This window comes from Pinus tabuliformis, chromosome 5_2 (assembly GCF_031772625.1).
Source record: "Pinus tabuliformis cultivar Carrire ecotype Pingquan chromosome 5_2, CPIR1, whole genome shotgun sequence".
NCBI lineage: Eukaryota > Viridiplantae > Streptophyta > Pinopsida > Pinales > Pinaceae > Pinus > Pinus tabuliformis.
In genome coordinates this window covers 84,671,665-84,695,738 of record NC_142306.1, presented here as the reverse complement: position 1 = coordinate 84,695,738, position 24,074 = coordinate 84,671,665, and the positions used below count along the sequence as shown (strand labels likewise).

General features: G+C 39.9%; 1 protein-coding gene across 1 annotated transcript in view; it reads left to right on the top strand.

The window, feature by feature from the left end:
* The first annotated feature begins 371 nt into the window (after positions 1–371).
* Positions 372–24,074, top strand: part of LOC149157663 (protein kinase family protein / protein phosphatase 2C (PP2C) family protein) — a 169,674-nt gene continuing 145,971 nt past the window's right edge. The window contains exons 1-3 of the mRNA XM_089435949.1: positions 372–665; positions 10,009–10,126; positions 10,270–10,436. Of these exons, the coding sequence (XP_089292075.1) occupies positions 548–665; positions 10,009–10,126; positions 10,270–10,436 (403 nt within the window). The 5' untranslated portion in view covers positions 372–547. The remainder of the gene's footprint in view (positions 666–10,008; positions 10,127–10,269; positions 10,437–24,074) is intronic.

Sequence of the window (24,074 nt, the reverse complement as noted above, 5' to 3'; positions counted from 1 at the left end):
TTATTTTTAAATATTATGATTTCAAAATATGAAGAAATATTATATATAAATTTGATAAATTTATAAATATATTTCAATAATAATAAATATACCATGTATGCTATAAATGGGTATACATAAATTTAACAATAAATATAATATGATAAATTTAACAACTTTATAAATATAATTGATAAGTAACATATAAATAGGTATAGATAAATTTGACAAATTTACAAATATATATTAATAAATATACCATAAAGGGGTATGTTTGAATTTGACGTTTTTAAAAATAGAATAGAACTCGATAATGACGTGCAGTATTATAATTTGTTAGATATAATGGTTAACTAAAAAGAAAACGCATAAATACGGTTCCAATTTAACCACTGGTCAACGACGATTTTTCCGATGTTGCCGAAGAGTGCCACCACATAGAGCAGCAAGCGATTTCTCTTTATTATTACGAGCTTCACACTGTCCATACGGAGAGTGTCTGCGAGCAGCATATCTCGACTGAAGTGAAGTTACGCAGCAATCCGTGATTAGCGAACGCTCTGTGAAGATGCCGGAAGCAGACGCAGTTCCCTCAAACACATGCGTGCGGGGATGCTGCAGCATTGACACCGTTCGCCTCTCTGTTCCCAATTCTTCTTTTAAATTACTCTCCCAAATCGCCAGAGGTAACCTTTTCACCTGCTTTAACAATTCATTCTATTATACTGTCACCCTCTGCTATTAATAGATTTTTCTTTTGTACTAAAATGGAGAATCATTGCACGAACTCCAAGTGGCGTTTCTAAACCATGTTTCTTCACTAAATAATCTATCCCAGATTGAACCGAACTGTAACTAGAATTATGACGCTAATTTGCTAAAAGATCATTGTGTTGATTCACTGTTGAGGTTGATCGAGTTAGAAACTGTCCAGCAGGGTCTCCTTCTCACTGTTGTCTACCCTGTCCATTGCCCAAATGGAAAGAGTTTGAAAGCGATGAGGCCAGGTACCAGTAACTGATGGTTTTGGCAGAATAGTGACAACTTACCCTACCTACTTGACACCTAAGCTGAAGGAACTATGCTGTACGCGGCACAGCCCCTTTGGATGTGTTTCTTGAAGCACCTGCGACAACAACAGAGACAACAGCTCAGAGAAATAATTTTCCAACATAGACGTAGCACGAGAGAGGTCCACCTGTTTTCATCAAAAACCAACCTGCTGTAGGGTCCATTAGGATTAGCTCGTATGTAGTAATTACTCACTGAGAACAGGGCGATGCGTACTCTTGTCAGCATCCCAAAAATCAAGGCATAAATTTGGACATTTTCAAGGGCAAAAACAATTTCGAGCACTTCGGATAAATTTAGCATGATTGTTTTCTTTTGTTTTTTTGTTTATTAGAGGGAGGAATGGGCAACTGGGGCTGGTTTTTTACTTCGTGTGACACAGGGTTGATTTGGATTGCTACCACCATAATCCCTAGATGAACCATAAAGATTGACTCTGACTGCCACCACTATAATCCATAGATGAACCATGACGCCCCAAGCATGTGGCCACGATTAAATTTGGGGGAAATTTGGGGGATTCAGGGGGATTTGAACCTGGAATCTCATGGTACATAACATTTCATTATTACGATAATCGCCAATTGAGCTGCCCGAGGGGTTAATTTAACAATGATTGTTATTAAAACCAAAAACAAATACATAGCAAATGGATAGCATCAAAAGGGTACTTACCCAGGGAAGTGGCTCTAGTCCAAAACCAAGATCATAACAAACTATGGTCTGAGCAAGAGTTTACAGGTCCATGAACTCTTCCCTGACATGACATCATATAGATTCACTGACATATGCCAACTTCTGTAAACTTTGGTCCAGATACTTAAAATATCACAAGAAACCAAAAGCACACACCATGTGGCATGTATACACTAACGTGAGCGAGGAGCACAACTCCAAGATATATACGAGTTACACAATAACTCCTTAAAAAATAGGAAAACAATTCTAATATCACTATGATGATCATTATGTTAGAAAAGTTGAACCCATGACATTTCATCATGATGTACTGTGATAAAGTCCTGGTATTCTCTCGTGACCATAAACTCCTGATATCCAATACTGAATAACCCCTAATGGACAAGTTAATCCAAATTAATTGTCAATGTCAGACTATTAAAGGGGTCTTAGCATTTTGCTTTCTCATGATGTTATTGTAATGGGGACTATTGGTAACATAGATTGGAGCAATGAACTTAATACAAGTCACATGAAGAGTGTTTTGCCATGTCAACAAGAGAAGTATTCCACTTGATTTCAGGAAGAATTCATTTCGTTGAAGGTTGTGACAGAGGTGCATGCTTGTTGGTGATTCTTGGCACAATCAGAACATGTATAAAACAAAACTCCAATGCTTGATTGTGACAAATTAGTTTTGGGACATAGCATCTAGTGATTTATCTCTAGATTCTGAAATTATGTTCATAGTTAGTTAACTTTTATGCCCTACGTTCCATGTTAGATTTTTAGTATAATGGCTTGTCAATTGTCACTTAGCTACTTTTTCTGCCCTACGTTGCATGGTATGGAGTTTTCGTATAATGGCTTGACCGAAAGTTGTTGCTCGAGTTTCTGGATAGAACTGCGTTAAAGAGTTTTTTATCTGACTTATCGGGTGATCAATTCACCCATAATTAGGGAGAGATAAAAAAGAGTGGCACGTTACAAAGTTAGAAAAGTGTGGAATTAATTCATATTGCAATGAAGAATATATAATAGCGTTTTTTGGGGGGTATTTAGGGTCTGCTTGGTTTAGGGTTAGTGTGATGTTAGTCCAATTATCTGTTTATTATTGTGTTTTGTTTAATTCTACATATAGGTTTTAATGTAGGGAATGGATTGGCTGAATGGAGTTGAAAACTGGGAATGGCCAAAGGACAGAGGTATGAAAAAAGAGTGCGTGCAAGGAACAGTTTAAGAAACAATGAAACAAGGAGAAATGGAAAATATTAGAATTTCGTGTGCAGATGAAAAATTTCTCCTCACAAAATTGCCACGATTCTACACTCAAAAGTGTTTCTGCCCTACAATCTGATATCTCTGGAAATCATATTCAAACTTCCAAATCTGGAACATCAGATCATCATAGGCAACATACACAGTGTTGACACTGAAAATACACAACTGTTGGATCATTTCAGCAGCCATTAGGGCAATATCTAACTCACAAATTATATTTGGAAATTACATTGGCAATCAGCAGTAAAGTGGATTTGGAAGTGGAATGATGGGAAATCATTGAAATATGACACCAAGAGCTTGTACAATAGCTCAATATTTAATATCCCTATTGTTTCGTTCTTAATTAGTAAGTGGGTGACTTGTGACTCTGGGAGGAGCTGGGACTTGTGAATGTTGGACTCTTTGGAAGGAAAGGAACTCATTTAAGTACAAAGTTTTGGATTTGTTGATGCTCCATCAGGGTTTGGTGGTTAAAACAAGATACAATAAAGTAACATCTCCAACTTATTTTCTGTTCAAGGTAAAAGAGAAGGATTAATGGGGCATGTCTTGTGGAGGTGTCCAATTGCTAGGGCATGTTGGGCATGGTTACAAGCAAAATTCTGTAGGTGTTCATGACTCCCATTGTCAAGGTTAGGTGATGCTTGCACGATCAAGGATTGAGGTAGAGAGTGGCATATGATAAGGTTGTCTAATATTTCTTTCCTTTGGAAAATATGGTGCACATCAACTTTTCAAGGATATAATCCCCCCCTCCCCCCATGATTGGAAGATTTAAGAGTACTCCAAAATGATAGGTCAGTTCATGTCAAAGATAGAGTTCATATGTTCTGGAAGGATGTAGACTCCTTGTCCCTTAGGAGACAGGTCCATATGTTAGCCTTCCTAGCTGTCATAGGAAGAGAATTTTCATGTAACTTGTATTTCTATTTATTGTAACTTTGATGCATATTTGAAATAATATAAGTTCCATTAAAAAAATTATTATATAAGAATACAAAATGGTCATGTAAAAGAGACGAGGAGAGAATTCAAAATATACAAAAATAACTAAACAATTTTTTGATACTTTAGTAGTGGAAAGGGACATAAGACTAGGTTTATTCGCTGTCATTTTTTTTGTCTTCTCAAATTTCTCACACTTGAGCACTCAATCTTCTGTCTGTGCTTGAAATCACAGTCACTTGTAATCTCTTGCTTACTCTCCTTTATTTGTATGTTTTCCTTGTCAAGTTCTTCTAGCCTTGAATTTTCCCCCTCACCTATCTTCGTCAATCACTACTTGCTCGTTCTTAGGTTGTATCGTCTTGAGATCTATTTACTTCAGTCTAATATTGCCTCGTTTATTGTCTCATTTCTGTCTTTTATCTTATGCCTAGAGAACCCTTATTTCTTTCCTTACCATATGAAATGCCCATTTATTTAAGGTTATGTGGTCTTAGACTACCATTTTTAGAGATTAAATATGAAACAGAATTAAAGAGAAGAGAGGAAGGAAAAAACCGAGTAGAGAGATCTCTGAAACATAAAAGCAGAGCAAAGAAGAAGATGAGAGTGGCGACCTCCTTGAGTGACTTTTCTAAACTTTCCATGTTCTTCTCGAACTTAAAATGGAGAAGAGACACAAATCAATAGATAAAGAGGAAGCTAAAGTTCACTCTGAACTCTTCTAAACTGAAAGCTCAATGCTCTATTAGGGTCATCCTACATACAGATACAAAAGCTACACCAACATGCATAAAGGGATTTTGAGTGGCTTTCAAAAATCTACATTTGTTTAGTGGGTTTTTCCCCTCCACCAAATAAGTCACTTAGGATCTTTAGACACTCGACCGTTAGGGCCCGATTTCTCGCTCGACCAACATGAAATTCATAGTATTAGGAGAGGATGCGTAAGCAGGGCTCGACCAACGGGAGAGGACACAACACCTTAGAAATTTCACATTTTCACCTCCTTTCAGGACCTTTGAATGAAGGGAAGCCCCGTAGCGAAATCCTTTTCCTTTGCGTAGTTCAGGTCAGGTTCTCCTTACTTACCTTTGTGTTTAGGCTTTGAGGGGAATAAATATAGGGACCTTACCTTCGCTATGCGTAAGACCTAGATCACCGTAGTGAAGGTGAGGCAAGATCTATAGTTACAGAATTACGACACTCAAGAAAGCAGTAGTTTCATTTGTTCGTTTGTGTTATTACCACTAACACCCACCTTCCTATATATATATTCCCGGTCGGGCACCCATATCCATTCTCGCTCACAAGCAAGTCGTTATAGGTATGATAGGTAGGTCCAAGCAGTGTAGGCCAGTTTGCTGGAAAGGACAGACCAGTGGGTGAGAGCGAAGAAAGCCCCTCGACGGGCATGTAGAAATGATGACCGAGCGAGGCATATAAATAGGACGTGGTGGAAGTACTTCCCATTTTCATCCATACTCACTCTAAAATAGAGCCACCAGCTAGAGAGAGAAACCCTTCCTCTGGACTAGCCTTTATCTCATGGAGGGCCTTTTTCCTTGTCTGGGTTAGGTAGGAGCAATTGGTTCCCTTGTCCCCTGGTAACATAATTAATAATATAGTGACCGGTACCTCTCTCAAATGTCCGTAGGGGTCCCTAACCAAATGCTCATCCATCGAGTAGGGGCCAGTCCAACCAGGATTAGATAACCTGTTAATAGTTCTTCATAGGAAGTTGGAGATCCGCTTCAATCGATTAATTGATTGATTAGGACGAGCAGGGATTCGGATAGATCTCATAGTAGATAGAGGAAGGGGAGTGAGTACGAGCTGGCTCTACTAGTACATTTCTCCTTCAACTGGAATGGGAAGGTACACCGAGCCACCGCTACCCACCCTATCGTGTAGTGGCTCTTCCATTCCAGTCTATCTATTTCCTATAGGTGACACCGTTATGACTCGGCTCTCTTTCTAAACAAACCTCTTCCACTTTAAGGTCAGGCCGACATACCATACTAAGTCGATACTAGGCTATCCCAGATTCTCTCTCTAAAATACTCTAGTGGGCTCCGCTCTAGCCATTGAAGTTTCAATGGGCTTCTCTCCGATCAGTGACCTTCCCTTGCTAGCCAGCCATTGATTCCATTGCCATTGCCAGTCAGCCAGCCCTTTACCAGTTTATAGATCCTAATTATCGGACTTATACCCACCTCCCTCTCGAACTAAAGATCCACTTCCCTATCGGATTGAAGACCCACTTTTCACCTAATTCTAGCTACCTTCCCTCTTGGCAAATATCTCGGTGAATGGATCGGAGTTCTTAAAGGATTTACTATTCGAATTTCGGTCAAAAACCTTCGGATATGATCGCAAAAGCATTATTACATAGAAAATAGAATTATGGCTTTTTCTGAGTAACTTAGTGTCGCTGTATCGTTCCGTTTTAGTCATATTCCTATGACTCTCAATATGAAAAAGCTCTCGTAACAAATCCTTTCTTATTTCGTACAATGATGTCTCGATTCCAATTTGTGCGTGGTCTTCTGCAACCTCTCTCGACTATGTATAATACAAATTACAACTATGGGATTATTCCTTCCATCCATTCTCCTATGCCGGTCCACCACTTCCTCATGTTATGCCCTTTGTTGTTGTAGCTAAATCACCAGCCCGCGGCAAAGGAAAACCAATGCGCTGTACCCCATATATGCCTCCGCGAAGGCGACCCTCTCTCTATAGCATATATATAGGAAAACAACTAGTGGGAATCGTGACAGGAGATCCCCTTCTAGCTCTGATGAGCTCAAAGGAAAAGCAATTACGCTTCTTTGGATTAACAATTGGTCCGATAAATCCAAGAGATTTCACGAGGACCATTATCCTTGAACGATGTCGAGCCATTCTACCAGAAACATCCTTAATTGTCACAAAGATGATATTGGGTGAGCAGAAAGCCTATTTTGAAATAGGGTTGGAGCTGTATAACCCACCCAAGCGGGCAGAACTATTGTATAAACTTCGTACTGCTCAAATGGTTCATGCACCAATCAGGTCACTTACCTTACCTGAGCATAGCTCAAGGTCACTTACCTTACCTGAGCATGCATTGTATCCCAACCAAGGTTGCACGAAACGGGGAAACGGGTACGAGTTTCTGAAACGGGAAGCGATACGAAATGCGACCTCCCCAAATTTTGGAAACGGGGAAACGCGAATATATATATATATATATATATATATATATATATATATATATATATTAGGAATTTAAGAAATATGTGCAATCATAAAGCATATATGATACATTCTAATTTATTACATTATGATAAAATTGTCAATTGTCAATGCATAGACTATAAGTATCTAAATTTACATCACATTTATTCATGAATAATCACATAATGAAAATAGAAATATCCAAAATCAGCCACGAGAAATTTCTAATTTTTTGTCTCGTGGTTGATTGGGAGTCTCCTCCTACATAGTCGAATGACCTTAGTGCTCTTGATTAAATACAAGTTTCATACCCTAGTACCTTACATTCTCTTGATTATTGGGAGTCTCCCCTGCATAGAGGGCTTTGTTCTCTCGATTAAATACAAGTTCCATACCCTAGTACATGATAAAATCCAATGGAAACATTGAAATCCCCCCAATCCTGAAATCCTGAAAAACAGATAAGTCTGCTGGATTTTGAGTAAGATCTAAAATTCTACTTTCTCCATATGAAATCCAATGACGGCGAAACCACTCTCAAACATCCTGAGTCATTTCATGGTAATGTTAAAAATTTAAGTAAAAGGATGAAAATGAAAAATAAAGGAGAATATCACTTTTACTTTAAGAATTTAACATTACCATGAACTGCATATCAACACTAGGGCAAACAAATGTAAGAGATCTACATTAGAAAAAAAAATAAATTAAAAAACAAATGTTTTTTTGGGGGAAACGTGACCCGTACGGCCTGGAAATGCGTTTCCGGCCGTACGGCCACGTTTCCGTTTCGGGAAACGTGGCCGTACGGCCGGAAACGCGTTTCCAGGCCGTACGGTACGGGGAAACGCGTTTCGTTTCGTTTCCCCTGGCGAAACGCCCCCTAGGGCCACGTTTCCTGCAACTTAGATCCCAACCCTCTCATTTTCACCCGGTAAGTGCAAAATAATAAGGCCTTCTAGGCTCTTTGAGGGGAAGAAATAAGGTCAGGACCTGTCAGACTTGTGACTCTGGGAGGAGGTGGGACTTGTGAATGTTGGACTCTTTGGAAGGAAAGGAACTCATTTAAGTACAAAGGTTTGGATTTGTTGATGCTCCATCAGGGTTTGGTGGTTAAAACAAGATACAATAAAGTAACATCTCCAACTTATTTTCTGTTCAATGTAAAAGAGAAGGATTAATGGAGCATGTCTTGTGGAGGTGTCCAATTGCTAGGGCATGTTGGGCATGGTTACAAGCAAAATTCAGTAGGTGTTCATGACTCCCATTGTCAAGGTTAGGTGATGCTTGCATGATCAAGGATTGAGGTAGACAGTGGCATATGATAAGGTTGTCTAATATTTATTTCCTTCGGAAAATATGGTGCACATCAACTTTTCAAGGATATAATCCCCCCCTCCCCCCATGATTGGAAGATTTAAGAGTACTCCAAAATGATAGGTCAGTTCACGTCAAAGATAGAGTTCATATGTTTTGGAAGGATGTAGACTCCTTGTCCCTTAGGAGACAGGTCCATATGTTAGCCTTCCTAACTGTCATAGGAAGAGAATTTTCATGTAACTTGTATTTCTATTTATTGTAACTTTGATGCATATTTGAAATAATATAAGTTCCATTAAAAAAATTATTATATAAGAATACAAAATGGTCATGTAAAAGAGACGAGGAGAGAATTCAAAATATAAAAAAATAACTAAACAATTTTTTGATACTTTAGTAGTGGAAAGGGACATAAGACTAGGTTTATTCGCTGTCATTTTGTTTGTCTTCCTCAAATTTCTCAAATTCACTTGAGCACTCAATCTTCTGTCTGTCCTTGAAATCACAGTCACTTGTAATCTCTTGCTTACTCTCCTTTATTTGTATGTTTTCCTTGTCAAGTTCTTCTAGCCTTGAATTTTCCCCCTCACCTATCTTCGTCAACCACTACTTGCTCGTTCTTAGGTTGTATCCTCTTGAGATCTATTTGCTTCAGTCCAATATTGCCTCATTTATTGTCTCATTTCCGTCTTTTATCTAATGCCTAGAGAACCCTTATTTCTTTCCTTACCATATGAAATTCCCATTTATTTAAGGCTATGTGGTCTTAGACTACCATTTTTAGAGATTAAATATGAAACAGAATTAAAGAGGAGAGAGGAAGGAAAAAACTGAGTACAGAGATCTCTGAAACATAAAAGCAGAGCAAAGAAGAAGATGAGAGTGGCGACCTCCTTGAGTGACTTTTCTAAACTTTCCATGTTCTTCTTGAACTTAAAATGGAGAAGAGACACAAATCAATAGATAAAGAAGAAGCTAAATTTCACTCTGAACTCTTCTAAACTGAAACCTCAATGCTCTATTAGGGTCACCCTACATACAGATACAAAAGCTACACCAATATGCATAAAGGGATTTTGACTGGCTTTCAAAAATCTCTCTATGTGTGGCGGCTTCCCTCTTATTCTATACATAAAAGTGATGATGACTAATCACTATTCTAATTTCTAACCACAATGAACACCGAATAGAGACTTCAAATTAAGGGAATTCCTAAAACTTAGGAGATGAAGTAGAATGAAGGAAATTATTTAGTAAACATGTTAGGAGCAACAAATTCACAAACTTGTTATTAATTTTTTTTTTTTAATATAAATTTTACAAAAATAGGAACCTCTATGATATTAATAGATGAGGAATGCATTTGAATTGTGAATCTCATTCTGTTTTTAATATCGAGTTTTCAGTGCCATATAGTTGTGTTGGTTGCTAAGATATTCTTGTTTATACACTCTTTAAACTCTAAAGGGATATTCGTTTCTTATTTTTTTGTTGTTCTAACGCTCTCAGGCTCTGAGAGCATTGTTTATGAGGCAATGTTGGAAGGAAACAAAGTGGCAGCAAAGAAACCCATTTTATCCACTGCAGAAGATCTGGACCGTTTTCATAAAGAATTGCAAATTTTATGGTTGGTGTCTATTCTCATAGCTGTTTTATTTTACTTATGGCTTCCCAAAGAGCTCTATATTTGAATTTGTTTGCCCCCTTCAACTTGTTGGTTATACACAATACATGTAATTTTTGGTGACAATATAATTTTTTATGGAGCAGCAAGTTGGATCATCCTAGCATAGCGAATTTGGTGGCAGCACATGCAAGACCCCCAAATTACATGTTTTTCTTCCCCTTCTATGAGAATGGTAACTTGGCTCAAGCTTTGCATGCTAAGGAATGGAATCCCTCCGTGGAGCAAATATTGACAATAACAATACAACTAGGTTGGATTCTCTTAACCTCTATTGTTTCTTTTATGAGCATTTTTTCATAGTGCAGAGAATCATATGGTATTTAAAATTTTGTTTTCCACTTGTTATATATTTAAAAATTCCTAAGTTGCATTACAACAAACATGGAGATATAAGGAGGCTGAATACAACAAATTTCGGATAGATTGGATATGTTATGACAGGGGAACAACATATATATATATTCTTCTTTTCCAAGGAAAATTTTGTGGGGAAATCCAGACACTTCCTGACATATTGCGGATGGTATCCAACATTAACCTATCGATGCTGATTATGGCACTTGATCCAAGAGGGACATCAAGTGAGGTATGTAATGGAGGAAACTGAACCACGAGATTGACCTTGAGACATCTCGCAAGAAAAAAAAACAAACTACCATTCATCATTTAGATTTAGAAGCCTAAAACCTAAAAGAGATTATCATATTAGATCATTATCACTACTATCTAGTATCATTAATGATACTATGCAAACTTGTACGATGTAAACATACATTAATGAATACTTGCAAATTACAAAATGAGGGTTCCATTGTCACATTCAATGCAATGTTATTGGAATCAGATTCAACTCAGGGTTATATCAGGATTGGACAGGAACCAACTGGACAACTAAATTGAAGTATTAGTAAGAATCGACAAAATAAGGGTTTTCTAGATCAAAACTGATGCAAAACTTGTTGAAAATAGGGTGTAATAATCTCTTTTGGATACAACTGACCTTAAATTGTATGATTATTTTTTTTGTAGTTATTAGCTAAGGCTGCCCTCTACTTGTAGGCTCAAAACCCTATTGGGGAAGTACCCTTCTCTTAAGTTGTGTTTAACAACTCACATTTGTATTTTATCATTCAAGTGTCTCATTCATTCTTCTGATAAAATGATTTTCCTAAGAGCACCTACCAAACATTGCACTTAGGTTTCTTTCTGTCTCTAGGATACTTGTTCTTCTCTAACTCCTCTCTCTCTATAGGGCCACGCTTGTGAAATTTTATCTATTGCAGCTATTGGAAATTATTGTTCTAAATGAAAATTTAATTATGCAGTTTATTTGCTTACGACAAACAACAAATAAAATCACAGCTGCAATTTTCAACATAAAAATATTGCTAAAAATAAAATACTGGAAACTGAGAAATTCTAGCACACACATAAGAATTTTGACACAGTTATGTTTGGACAACTGTCCCCGGAAAAACCCAACTTGGGAAAACCGGTGTAGCAGATGAGGGTTTTATTATTAATCTTCAACAACAATTTTGAGTACAATAATTTAGATGCCCAACTGGCAATCTACTTTGAGGATAATACTGACAAAAATATCATGAGAATTTTCTCTCACCCCACAACTACTTTCTGCCTTTGAAATTCGGAAATTGCCTCCTTAGCCTCTGTGTTGAGTTCCTTGCGTCACACACTACGCAAAGCTTATGTTGGTCCCCTGCAAATTTTGGCCTTCCTTCCTTTGCCTCTTCTAGGGACTGGAAATCTTCCTCCTGGAATGCTGCTGCCCTCCTCTTCCACTTGCTACTTATCCTCTGGCTCTATCTTCTCTGTTGAGTTGCTGCTACTGAGAAAATCGAATTGTCTGGGCAACTGAGTATCTGCACTCGGGTGTCTTCTCCATCACCACATCGACTTTATCTTATAATCCACCGTTGGAGCACCAACGACCAAGATTAAAACTTAATCAATGGTTATGATCATCTCTGGACCGATCCGAGTGAGTTTCTAGATGATTCTCACCTTATCTCAATTAGTACTGATTAATTAACACATCTCATGTATTCTAGCATCTCCACCAAATTTCATGGCTAAAACACATCCGATGCTACAAAAACTAAAACTCCCTCTTAGCGAGGAATGTGTTCTAGTGCTACTGCACACCTCATCTCTGCATCATCTCTTGTCACGCTGCTGATGTCTGGCCATACTGCCCACCAACCACTGCGCAACTCTGATATACGCTGCATTTGTGTTGCTGCTGATACTGCCATACTGCTGCCAACACTGCATTTGCACTGCAACTCCCTCTCATCTGTTGTTGTTGCAACATTTGCCACTGAATAGCCTGTCACTGCTACTGAAACGAGTTCTCCACCATACCCATCTGTTCTCTAAAATAGACGAACTTAGCTTTCCCTAGAGCTTTCGTGAGTATATCTGCAACCAGCTCTTCTGTGGGAACATACTGTAGCTGGATTGCTCCACATTGTACATAATCTTTGATGAAGTGACACCGAATATTGATGTGCTTCGACCTGTCATGAAACACTGGATTTTCAGAGATCTTTATGCAACTCTGATTATCACAATAGACACTGGTCGCCTCCATCCTCTGCCTGAACAAGCTTACCAGTAGCTTCCAAAGCCATATAGCTTCACACGTAGCTATGTTGGTTGCCATATACTCTGCTTCTGCAGAGCTTAGTGCTACTGACTTCTGCTTCCTGCTACACCAAGAAACCATCCCTGATCCAACACTGAAGCAATACCCGGAGGTACTTTTCCTATCCACTGAACTGCCTACCCAATCTGCATCTCTGTGTACCCACAAAGTTTGACGTCATCCCCTCGAGTATTTCAATCCATACTCCACTGTGCCGCGAATATACCTCAGAATATGCCTCGCTGCTGCCTAATGTACCCTCTTCGGTTCTACCATGAACTGACTAAGGGTATTGATTGCGAAGTAGATATCTGGCCTAGTGTTGACTAAATACATGAGAGACCCAATGAGCTGTCTATACAAGGTGGGGTCAACATCATTGTCATCTGATGCATCTATCTTCTTCCAGTTGGTAATCATGGGCGTAGACATGGGTCTGCAATCCTGCATTCTGAACTTCTTCAGAATATCTGTAGCGTATCTTCCTTGCCCAAGGAAGATCTCCCCATCCTTATGCCACACTTCCAATCCTAGGAAATAGTGCATTAACCCCAAATCCTTCATGTCAAATTTTGTTGCCAGGTTCCTCTTGCAGTCCTTTATGAGCCTTGATGATCCTGTCAAAAAGAGATCATCCACATACAAAACTAGAATGAGTGGCTCACCCTCTACCATCAAATAGTAAAGGCTGGGATTTGCGTCACTCTTGACGAATCCCATCTGCTGCAAGTAGATGTCAATCTTACCATACCATGCGTTGGGATCCTGCTTGAGTCTGTATAAAGCTTTCTTCAATCTGCACACATGAGTCTCAAATCCCTCTGGCTGTTCTATGTACACTTCTTCTTTTATAACCCCATTCAAAAAGGTTGTCTCGACGTCTAACTGGTGAATCTGCCATCCCATCTGAGCTGCTAGAGATATAATTGACCGGATAGAAGTGTATCTGGGAATTGGGGCGAAGGTCTCCTCATAATCTATCCCTTATTTTTGTGCATACCGCTTTGCCACGAACTTAGCCTTGTACTTTTTCACACTACCGTCTGCTGCATATTTGATCTTATAGATCCATATAGAACCTACAATTGATCTGTCTTCTCGCTTTGGCACTACCTCCCAAACATCATTCGTCATGATAAAGCTATACTCTTCTACCATGGCATTTACCCACACTTGATGCTGTGCGGCCTCCTAAAAGTTGGAAGGTGCTGTAACCTGAGCCACCAATGCTTGGTACCCGTCAGACTATCTGCAATGTCTTTTGCTCATCCTAGGAGTTCCAATAAATTCCTCTGCATCTCTTAATGTCTGATGAACCTCTCTATTGGCTCGACTACTAGTCATGGGAGGTTTCATCGGCTCCTCATCTTGTCTCTGCTACTCCATCTGCTGAGAACTCCTCGGATTTCCTGCACCTGAGGGAATACTGGTGCTAGTCATAATACTTGATCCTTGTGACTGTCCTCCTACCTGTCCTAATGGATGACCCTGCTGCTGGACCAAAGGAGCTTTTGCTAATTGATTCTGATCATCTACAAGCATTTCACGAGATCTCCTGAAAACTCGGTCCTCCTTGAACTTTACTTCTCGCCTTACTACTATCTTCTTATTGCTAGGAATGTAGATTCGGTATGCCTTCGAGGTTTTGCTGTACCCAACAAAGAACCCCTTCTATGCAGTCTGATCTAGTTTGGTTTGTTTATCATCTGGCACATGGCAATAAGCAATGCTGCCAAAAATTCTGAAGTGGCTAACTTCTGGCTTCTTCCTTGTGAAGACTCCTTTTGGCATTTTCTTCCCCAATGCTCTATGAGGAGTCCTGTTATGAATATATTCTGCCATGTTACATGCTTCTGCCCATAGAAATTTGGGTAGATCCTGGTCATATAACATAGCCTTTGTAGCGCCAACAATAGTTATGTTTTTCCGCTTTGCCACACCATTTTGTTGTGGATTATATGTAGCTGTCCATTCTCTCTTGATGCCTTCCTTCGCATAGAAATCTGTAAAGTCCTTATCAATATATTCTCCACCATTATCTAAGCGAAGCACCTTGATCTTCTTCCCTGTCACATTCTCCACAAGAGATTTAAACTCTCTGAAACGATCGAAGACCTCATGCTTGGTCTTCAAGAAGTAGATCCAGGTTTTCTTGGAATGGTCATCAATGAAGGTGACGAAATATTCGGCACTGTTGAGAGCTCTAGTGGACATCGGGCTGCAAATATCTGAGTGTATGAGTCCTAACATGCCATCAGCTCCGTTGTCACTTCTTGGAAATGCTGCCTAAGCATACTTCCCAAGTACGCATCCTTTGCACACATCATCATGTTCTGTTCCAAGTTTTGGAACCCCTATTACCGTTTCCTTGAGCATCCTGAGTGCTTCATGGTGTAGATGTCCCATTATCCCGTGCCATAACTCATTCAGCTCCTTCGCACTGCTACTGTCACTGTAGAATCGATTTGTAACTGGTACAATCTGTTACTTCGAACTCCAATCTGTCTTACCTTTTTCCAGCTCAGGTGTTTGACATACACTTTCTTCCCTAGGAAGTGAATATCAGACCCCTTATCCTGTAATTGGGATACTGAAATCAGGTTCATACCCAAGCTTGGCACATGCAATACATCTGTAGTGCTGGTGCTTGCTCTTGACTCCCTCTGAAAATCTATGGTACCTCTCCCTACTGGAGTACATTTCGTTCTGTTTTCCATAGTAATCTGGAAGTCTATCTGCTCCTCTTTGTAGATAGAGAAATATTCTCTAACCCTTGTCACGTGAGCTGATGCTCCACTGTCTATATACCAGACTCCCTGTGAAGCTGATCCTACTAAACAAGCAAATTCATCCTCTCATCTAGAAGACAGATTTGAAGTCTCTTGAATGTTACTTCTGTCCATGGTTATGCAGAAGAATTTAGTGTTATTCCTCTTTCCCCCTTGACGTTGTCTCTGCTCTAGCGAACAACTACAAAAACCCTCTACGCCTAGCTAGAGATTTGCTCAACAAGAAAATCTGAGTTGCTCCCTCTACCTTTGGAATCACTTGGTCTAGAAGAATTGAATTTTTTTGTCCCTCTTAGAAAAATCGGTCTTCCTCAAGCAATTCAGCCTCCTAGCAAAAAGACTGCGCTGCCCCTTGGGAATTTCGACCTTCTTCCTACATTGAGCAGCGAAATTCCTTCTTTTTTATTCTGAGCTCTCTGACTGATCAATTGAACTCTGATACCATGTGAAATTTTATCTATTGCAGCTACTGGAAATTATTCTTCTAATTGAAAATTTAATTATGCAGTTTATTTGCTATGACAAAAAACAAATAAAATCACAGTTGCAATTTTCACCATAAAAATACTGCGGAAAATAAAATACTGGAAACTGAAAAATTCTAGCACACACATAAGAAGTTTGACATAGTTATTTTTTGGATAATTGTCCCCGGAAAAACCCAACTTGGGAAAGCTGGTGCAGCAGATGAGGGTTTTATTATTAATCTTCAACAACAATTCCGAGTACAATAATTTAGATGCCCAACTGGTAATCTGATTTGAGGAAAATACTAGCAAAAATATCATGAGAATTTTCTCTCACCGCACAGCTATTTTCTACCTCCGAAAATGCCTCCCTAGCCTCTGTGCTGAGCTCCCTATGTCACCCACTGTGCAGAGCTTACATTGGCCCTCTGCAAATTTCGGCCTTCCTTCCTTTGCCTCTTCCAGGGATTGGAAATCTTCCTCCTGAAATGTTGTTTCCCTCCTCTTCCACCTGCTACTCACCCTTTGACTCTATCTTCTCTGCTGAGCTGCTGCTACTGAGAAAATCGAACTGCTAGAGCAACTGAGTATTTGCACTCGGGTGCCTTCTCCATCACCACATCGACTTCCTTTTATAATGCACTGTTGGAGCACCAACGATCAAGATCAAAACTTAGTCGATGGCTATGATCATCTCTGGATCGATTCGAGTGAGTTTCTAGATGATTCTCACCTTATCTAAGTTAATATTGATTAATTAATCACATTCCCTAAGTTTAGACTTAAGAAATATTTAAAAATGGTTAATAATCTAATTGAGACATTTCTAGGCAGAATTTCCATAAACGATTTATGGGTTTTGGAGATCTCATGTATTCTAGCCTCTCCACCAAATTTCATGGTTAGAACACATTCGATGCTACAAAAACTAACAATGCACTTGTGATATCTCTTTAATGTTGCGTTGCATTAGTGTTAGTTATTTCTCACTTTATTATAGGATTAGAGTTTTGTGTTGTTTTTGTTTGATTCTTTCTCTATCTTGTAAAATCCAACATTGTATTAGAGCAGGTGTGAACCTCAATTACTCAATTTGGCAGTTGTTCTAAAGATTTTTTGGGCTAGTGGCATTGCTTAAGGTTTGTTTGTGATTGTAGAAATAACATTTTGGATCATCTCTTTTTCTAGGATTTCCTAGGGTTTAAACCCTTCTTCAAGGCGATCTCACTCTTCCTTCCTTTATTCTGTAGCAAGAGGTAGTGCACTACATAATTATTTTGGAAGAATCTGATACTTCTCTTTCGCTCTTGGGTTGATAAAGGAGAATTTCTAAAGATTTCATTTTTTTCTTATAGATGATTCTTTGTGTTGTTGTCAAAGCCTAATGGACTCAAAGTGGATGTTTATTGATTAAATAGGGCTAATTATGATATTGGATAGATCAAATTACTTTAGTTCTTTGGAGCAAGGGTTTGTAGTTGTACATGGAGAAACCTCTTCTTACTATGACTGATGCTAGAGATGACATCATAAATTTTCCATAGCCAGAAGGTAGATCTAGTAAGCTTTCGAAATCTTGCTATATCTCACAATAATACCCTTGATAACTGAGGGTTCCAACTTAATCCTTTTCTCATTAGGAACATGAATATAAATTGGACTACATGAGACATGAAAATATGATAGCTCAGGTTTCTCACCCATAAATACTTCCTCTAGTGTCTTGCCCTTTAGGATCCTATGGGTATTGTTACACACCAAAAAATGGGTAACCTATAGGAGAAAACTTTTCTCCTCCTTGAACAGCCAACCAACCAACAACCCTATTGATCAACTCATGACATGATTGCTAGGATCCTCCACTTCTCGCTTCGGTCAGATTTGTCTCTCCCATCCATCATTCCTTCTTGAAGGAAGATGGGTCATCCATCGACAGGTACTTTGACCATTTTGTAATCAGGTGCTTTCACTTAATGTTTTGGGCATACTAATATGGATCAAGTGGTGATTTGGATGATTGGCCGATCTTCACTGTATTCGTGTTCCCTCACTTCACCTGGGAGGTTAGTCTTTAACTCTAGCCCAGTGGGACCTCCTCTAAGGCTTTAGGGTTTTAGGAAGGATACTACTAAGGAGGCTTTGATTGAAGTAGCATGTCCATGGTATCCCTTTTTACTTTCCATCTTTTCCATTATTCCATCTCCATTCTTTGGGATGGTGGTCATTTGTCATGGGGATTGACATCCTCTCATCCTTATCCTTGAGTCTAGGTTGAAAAACTTTGCCCTGGAAGATGATGTAGCTAAAAGAAGTTAAAAGCATAAGAAAGCCACAATGAAAGAATAAGATAAATTGCAAAAGATGTCCGGTGTTAGTTTCTGTAGCATCATATGTGTTCTAGCCACGAAATTTGGTGGAGAGGCTAGAATACATGAGATCTCTAAAACCTAGAAATCATTTCTGGAAATTCCACCTAGAGATGACTTAATTAGATTATTAACCTATTTTTTAATGTTTCATAAGTCTAAACTTAGGAAAACTGGTTAATTAATTAGAATTAATTAAGTTTGAGAATTCTCTAGAAACTCACACGGATCGATTCAGAAATGATCTGAGTCATCGATTAAGATTTAATCTTGGCCGTTGGAGTCCCAATAGGAAGATATAAGAAGGGATTGATGTGGTGATGGGGAATACACCAGAGACACTTGGAGAATTCGATTTTCCAGAGTAGTAGCAGTAAGTTGCTGGAGAGTTCGAGCAGTGAGGAAGCGGAGACAGTGAGGGGCAGAGACAGTGATTCGAAGGAAGTTTTCCAGATCCGGAGAGGCAACAACAAGGAAGCCAAGTTATTCCCAGTGAGACAACTCAGAGGACTACGACGTTGCTTTAGAAAAGCAACTTGATTTGGTTGGAAGAAAAATCGATTAAGCTTCCAGAGGCTGAGAAAGTCTTCCATAGGGCTGAAGAATCAATTTCCTCAGCAGAGACAAGTAGAATGACCTCATCAGAGGCAGTCCGAGCTTAGACATCCAAGGTTTTACACAAGCACTATGCAAAGGCAAACAGAGAGGGTCCAGGAGGACAAATTTTTTGAAGGGAAGTTGTGTTGGGGTTGCTTGTGGAAGAAGGGTAATTCCCTTAGATAATCTGGGCAAGATTTTCTTGCTGTTTGGATTTCCATTTGGGCATCCATAGATTGTACTCAAATTCGTTGCTGCTTAATAATAAAACCCTCAGCTACTGCACCGGTTTTTCGAAGATGGGTTTTTCTGGGGACATTTATCCAAAAATAACGGTGTCTTTTTTATTGTGTGCGCTAGGTTGTCTCAGTTTCTAGCACTATTTTTCTTCCACAGTTTATTTGTGACAATCACAGTGTGAATTATTTGATATTTGCCGTAGTAAACAACAAATAAATTGTAAAATAAATTAACAATTAGGAAAATAATTTCCAGTTGTTGTGATAGATGAAATTTTCAGATGGTATCAGAGCGTGAGTGATTAGTCGAGAAGCTTAGAAGCGGAGGAGAGAATTTCACTATTAAGAGGGAGTAGCAGGCCGAAATTACTAGAGGATGTGCAGTTTATTGACAGGCAGGCCAAATTGTTGGGGCATAAATTCTATTTTCAGTTGCAGGTTGGCAGAAAATTTGAGTTGCCCGGGATAGTGATTCCAATAGTCAGAGGGAGCAACAACAACTCAGATTTTCGCTGAGCAGATTCCTTAGTTGGACGTAGAGGGTTTTGCAGTGGTTTACAGTTGCAGAATCAACATCGGGTGGAAGAGAAAAGCACACACAACAAAGGGAAGATTTCTCTCAGGGAACTTCAAGTTCCAGAAGTTCGATTTTTCATTGCAGATTGGCAGTAGCAACTAGCAGATTTGTGCATTCCAGAAGGGAGTGCGAGTAGCAGAGAAGCAGTCAAGCAGAGGGAAAGAGGGATATTTTTTAGTTTTATTTCTCCAGTTTTTGAGTTTCGCATATTTTGCAACTTTGCAGAGATGGTCGTATGAGATTGCCAGAGGAGGTTGTGCGAGTTAGCCAAAATGCAGATCTGGGTAGGAGATCGACTTACAGTGGCCAGAGTCAGGTGCCGGAGGAAGTATGAGTTACCCAATGTAAGTTGTAAAGTGAAGAAGGGTCCCAGCCAGGGACAAGGCTCAAAAGGAGATAGTGGGGCACCAGATCCAGGAGGAGGAGGATATGAGACTCCAGTGTGGCAGATGGGCAGGGTCTATTGCAGTTGCAACTAGGAGATCAGTTAGATCAGTTTAGGTTGTTGCAGCAGGACCATCCCTTTGCTACGGGGGTCCACATTATCATATTAGCAGGTTTAGTGTCAGCAGACACAATTTGTCGTTAGACAGTTGCAGATGTAGTTGCAGTCAGTACACATGAGACATGCAGAGCTAGATGTAGTGATACAGGTAGTGAGAATTTCTCAGTTGCACGATGCAGGTGCAGTTCCAGCCAAAATATCCCTAGTGCAGAGATTTCCCAATGGGAGATTGAAACTCAGAGGGAGCAACCCTATGGAAGCTAGTTCTTCAGTATCTGAGAGATCAATCTCATTATTGCAGTAGTTGCAGCAACGGTGCAGATGTAGCAACAGTATGAGTAGATCAGAGTCGAGAGTCGTAGAGTTAGGTAGGATCCTTGAGGTGTCCTGCTCATGGATCAGTACCTTGCTACGGGGGCCCATAGTATTCAGTAACAGGATAGATCAGTGGTAATTATGCAGATAGTACCAGAGTGACAGTTGCAGACTAGTAGCAGTCAGTGCTGAGGAGCGCAGTGCAGTGTTGACAACATAGCAGGTGGCTCAATGTAGAGTTAGCAGTGGCGAAGAGTCTTCAGTGACAATGCAGTAGCTAGTAGCCTTCAAGACCTGGGAGACAGATGTATCATACTGAACACAGATGATTTAGCGCCTTTCTTAGTTGTAGTAGTTGTAGTTGCAACAACAACAGATGAGAGGGAGTGGCAGTGCAGTTGCAGAGTTGGCAGCAGTACAACAGGGTTAGCAACAACACAAATGCAACATCAGAGTTGCATAGTGGTTGATGAGCAGTCTGGCCAGACATCAGCAGCATGACGAGAGGTGATACATAGACAAGATGTTGTGGCAAGATGTGCAGCACTAGAGAGAAGAATACACGAGATCTCCAAAACCCAGAAATCGTTTATGGAAATTCCACCTAGAGATGACTTAATTATATTATTAACCTATTTTTTAATGTTTCATAACTCTAAACTTAGGAAAACTGGTTAATTAATCAGAATTAATTAAGTCAAGTTTAGAATTCTCTAGAAACTCACGGATCCATAAATGATCTGAGCCATCTATTAAGATTTAATCTTCGCTGTTGGAGTCCCAACAGGAAGATATAAGAAGGGATCGATGTGTTGATGGCGAATACACCAGAGACACTTGGAGAATTCGATTTTCCAGAGTAGCAACAGTCAGTTGCCGGAGTGTTCGAGCTTCAGTGAGGAAGTAGAGACAATGAGGCGCAGAGATAATGATCTGAAGGAAGTTTTCCAGATCCGGAGAGACAGTAGCAAGGAGGCCGAGTTATTCCCAATGAGGTAGCACAGAGGACTGCACAGTTGCTTCAAAAAAGCAATTCAATTTGACTGGAGGAAAAATCGATTCAGCATCCAGAGGCCGAGAAAGTCTTCTAGAGGGTCGGAGAATCAGTTTCCTCAGCAGAGACATCCAGAACGATTTCATTAGAGGCAGTTCCGGGCTTAGATGTTCGAGGGTATGCACAAGCACTGCACAGAGGTTGATGCAGAGGGTCTAAGAGGACACATTTTCTTAAGGGAAGTTGTGCTGGGGTTGCTTGTGGAAGAAGGGTAATTTGTAATGTCCCAAGCAGGATATTTTGCTAAATATGCAGAAATTTGACTCAACAAAAATTTCACCATAAAATTACCATTCTATCAACAAAAGATTGCCATGTAAAATATAATAGATAGAGTGCATGCAATTCCATCACACGATAAGCAGAAAATAATCTTAGCTTTTATTATGATAGATAAATTGGGTTACATTCAAATACAATCAATATAGCTGAGATGAAAAACTGGCCTCGACAAATCTGCTCCAATGCTGCACCGGCCTCCCAAAATTAAACTAAATTCAATCACTGCACCTGTGAACTCTGGCTGAATCCACTAAGGAGATGAGGTGGGTTTCCATCCACTCTCACCAAAATCACCTAAGGGTTTCTGTGCCGAGGCTACCAATGAAGTAGAGAACCAGATTCTCAACCTTTCATACAAGAAGTAATGTCAAATCCAAGATGTTCTCCAATGGCCTCTTCCTCCTCTTTTATAGATTTGATGGATTCCTATTTTATTATTATTTTAATCATGGAGCACTTTTCCCTCTTTTATTTCAATTAAAATATTCTTTTTAATGCGGGAAAAGGGTAAATTGGCTACCATATCTCCTCAAGTATTTGAAACTCACATCTAACCATCCTATCCTACAGATATTCTTGTTCCGGTTCCAACGAGCTATTACACTAAGGCATTCTGTTAAGTATTCCCCCCGAAATGCCAGCTTAAACGTAATTAATTGAGTGAGGCCCAATAATAACTCTGTTTTTTGACAGTTGTCGAAATGCACTAGAACGAAAGGAAAACTGTGTGGATGATGGAACATACCAAGCAAATGCCATCAAACCTCATAGAAACTCCTCAAAACCCCTCCAAAAGCCCCTGGGCCCACTGATGACACCAACCTGCACCTGTGACCTGTCTGCCCCCAACTCTGAAAGTCCATCCTAACCATGTCATAAGGAACACCAAAAAAGGAACATTACAAATCCTCTTGCCCCAAGATTGCTTGCCCTCAAGCAATCCAAACCTGTGGATCAATCTGGTGGCCCAACGCAACTGAGACCTAATGCTTGGATCCTAAACGAACCACTGGGTGATGTTTTGCCTCTGTTTCAACTTTCAACCCATCATGAATGGACCCTACAATGCTTGGATCCCAAACTGATCTCTGGCTGTACTTGTCATCAACCAATCCTCCTGGATCCCAATGCCACCATGGCCAATCATCGCGCAAGTCCCATGTTAATTTTTGCAACTGCAGTCAAATTACCCCTTGGACAACTCAGATGATCGAGATGATGTTTGCAATAGATTCCTCTTTTCGAGATGACCAAAATCGACCTAAAGATCACCTTACTTGAACAAGCAAAAGTTGGTTTTTGAATTTATTTATTCACTCATGTATATTGGGTTAGGTCGGCCCTAAGCACATGTTAAATTGGACAGGTCGGCCTCAACCCCAAGTGGACCCTCATGAAAGCCTATAAATAGAAGAGACCTCAAGCTCATTTGGACACATGGGATCAAGCCATCTTCTACTCTTCTCTTTTGTCTTGGCTCACACAGGTCTGATGGATGAAGTTCGCGCAAGGGTTCGAAATAGCAGGGGTGAAGCTTGCACTGATCTAGGGTTTTCTGATTCCTGAACGCTAGCACATAATTGGGCATTTTAGTCCCTGGACGCTGGCACACAGTGGTTAAGACAACGTCCAGAAAGCCCTAGACGCTGGCACAAAGTGTTTATGGGAGTGTCCGAGAGGCTAGGGTTTCCGCTGCTCAGTTTGGTCCACAGAAGCACACACAGTATGGTCTTGAGAGCGTTCGGGCTGCCATAGACGTTCGCACATAAGCCTTATGAGAGCGTCCAGGGTTTGAGTAAGATCTGACTATGTTTGACCCCGAACGCCCTCATCCAGCTCACCTAGGAGCGTCTAGAGCTGTTCCAAACATTGTCATCCAGTTTTGTAAAGAGCGTTTAGAAATGTTATAGACACTCGCACAACCCCTCCTCCCTGCGTCCAGGACTCAAAGATGAGATTTCAGTATTCCGAAGATTCCGCTCAGTGACAACAGTGTACATCAGTACCCAACAGTTGACTTTAGTCAGTG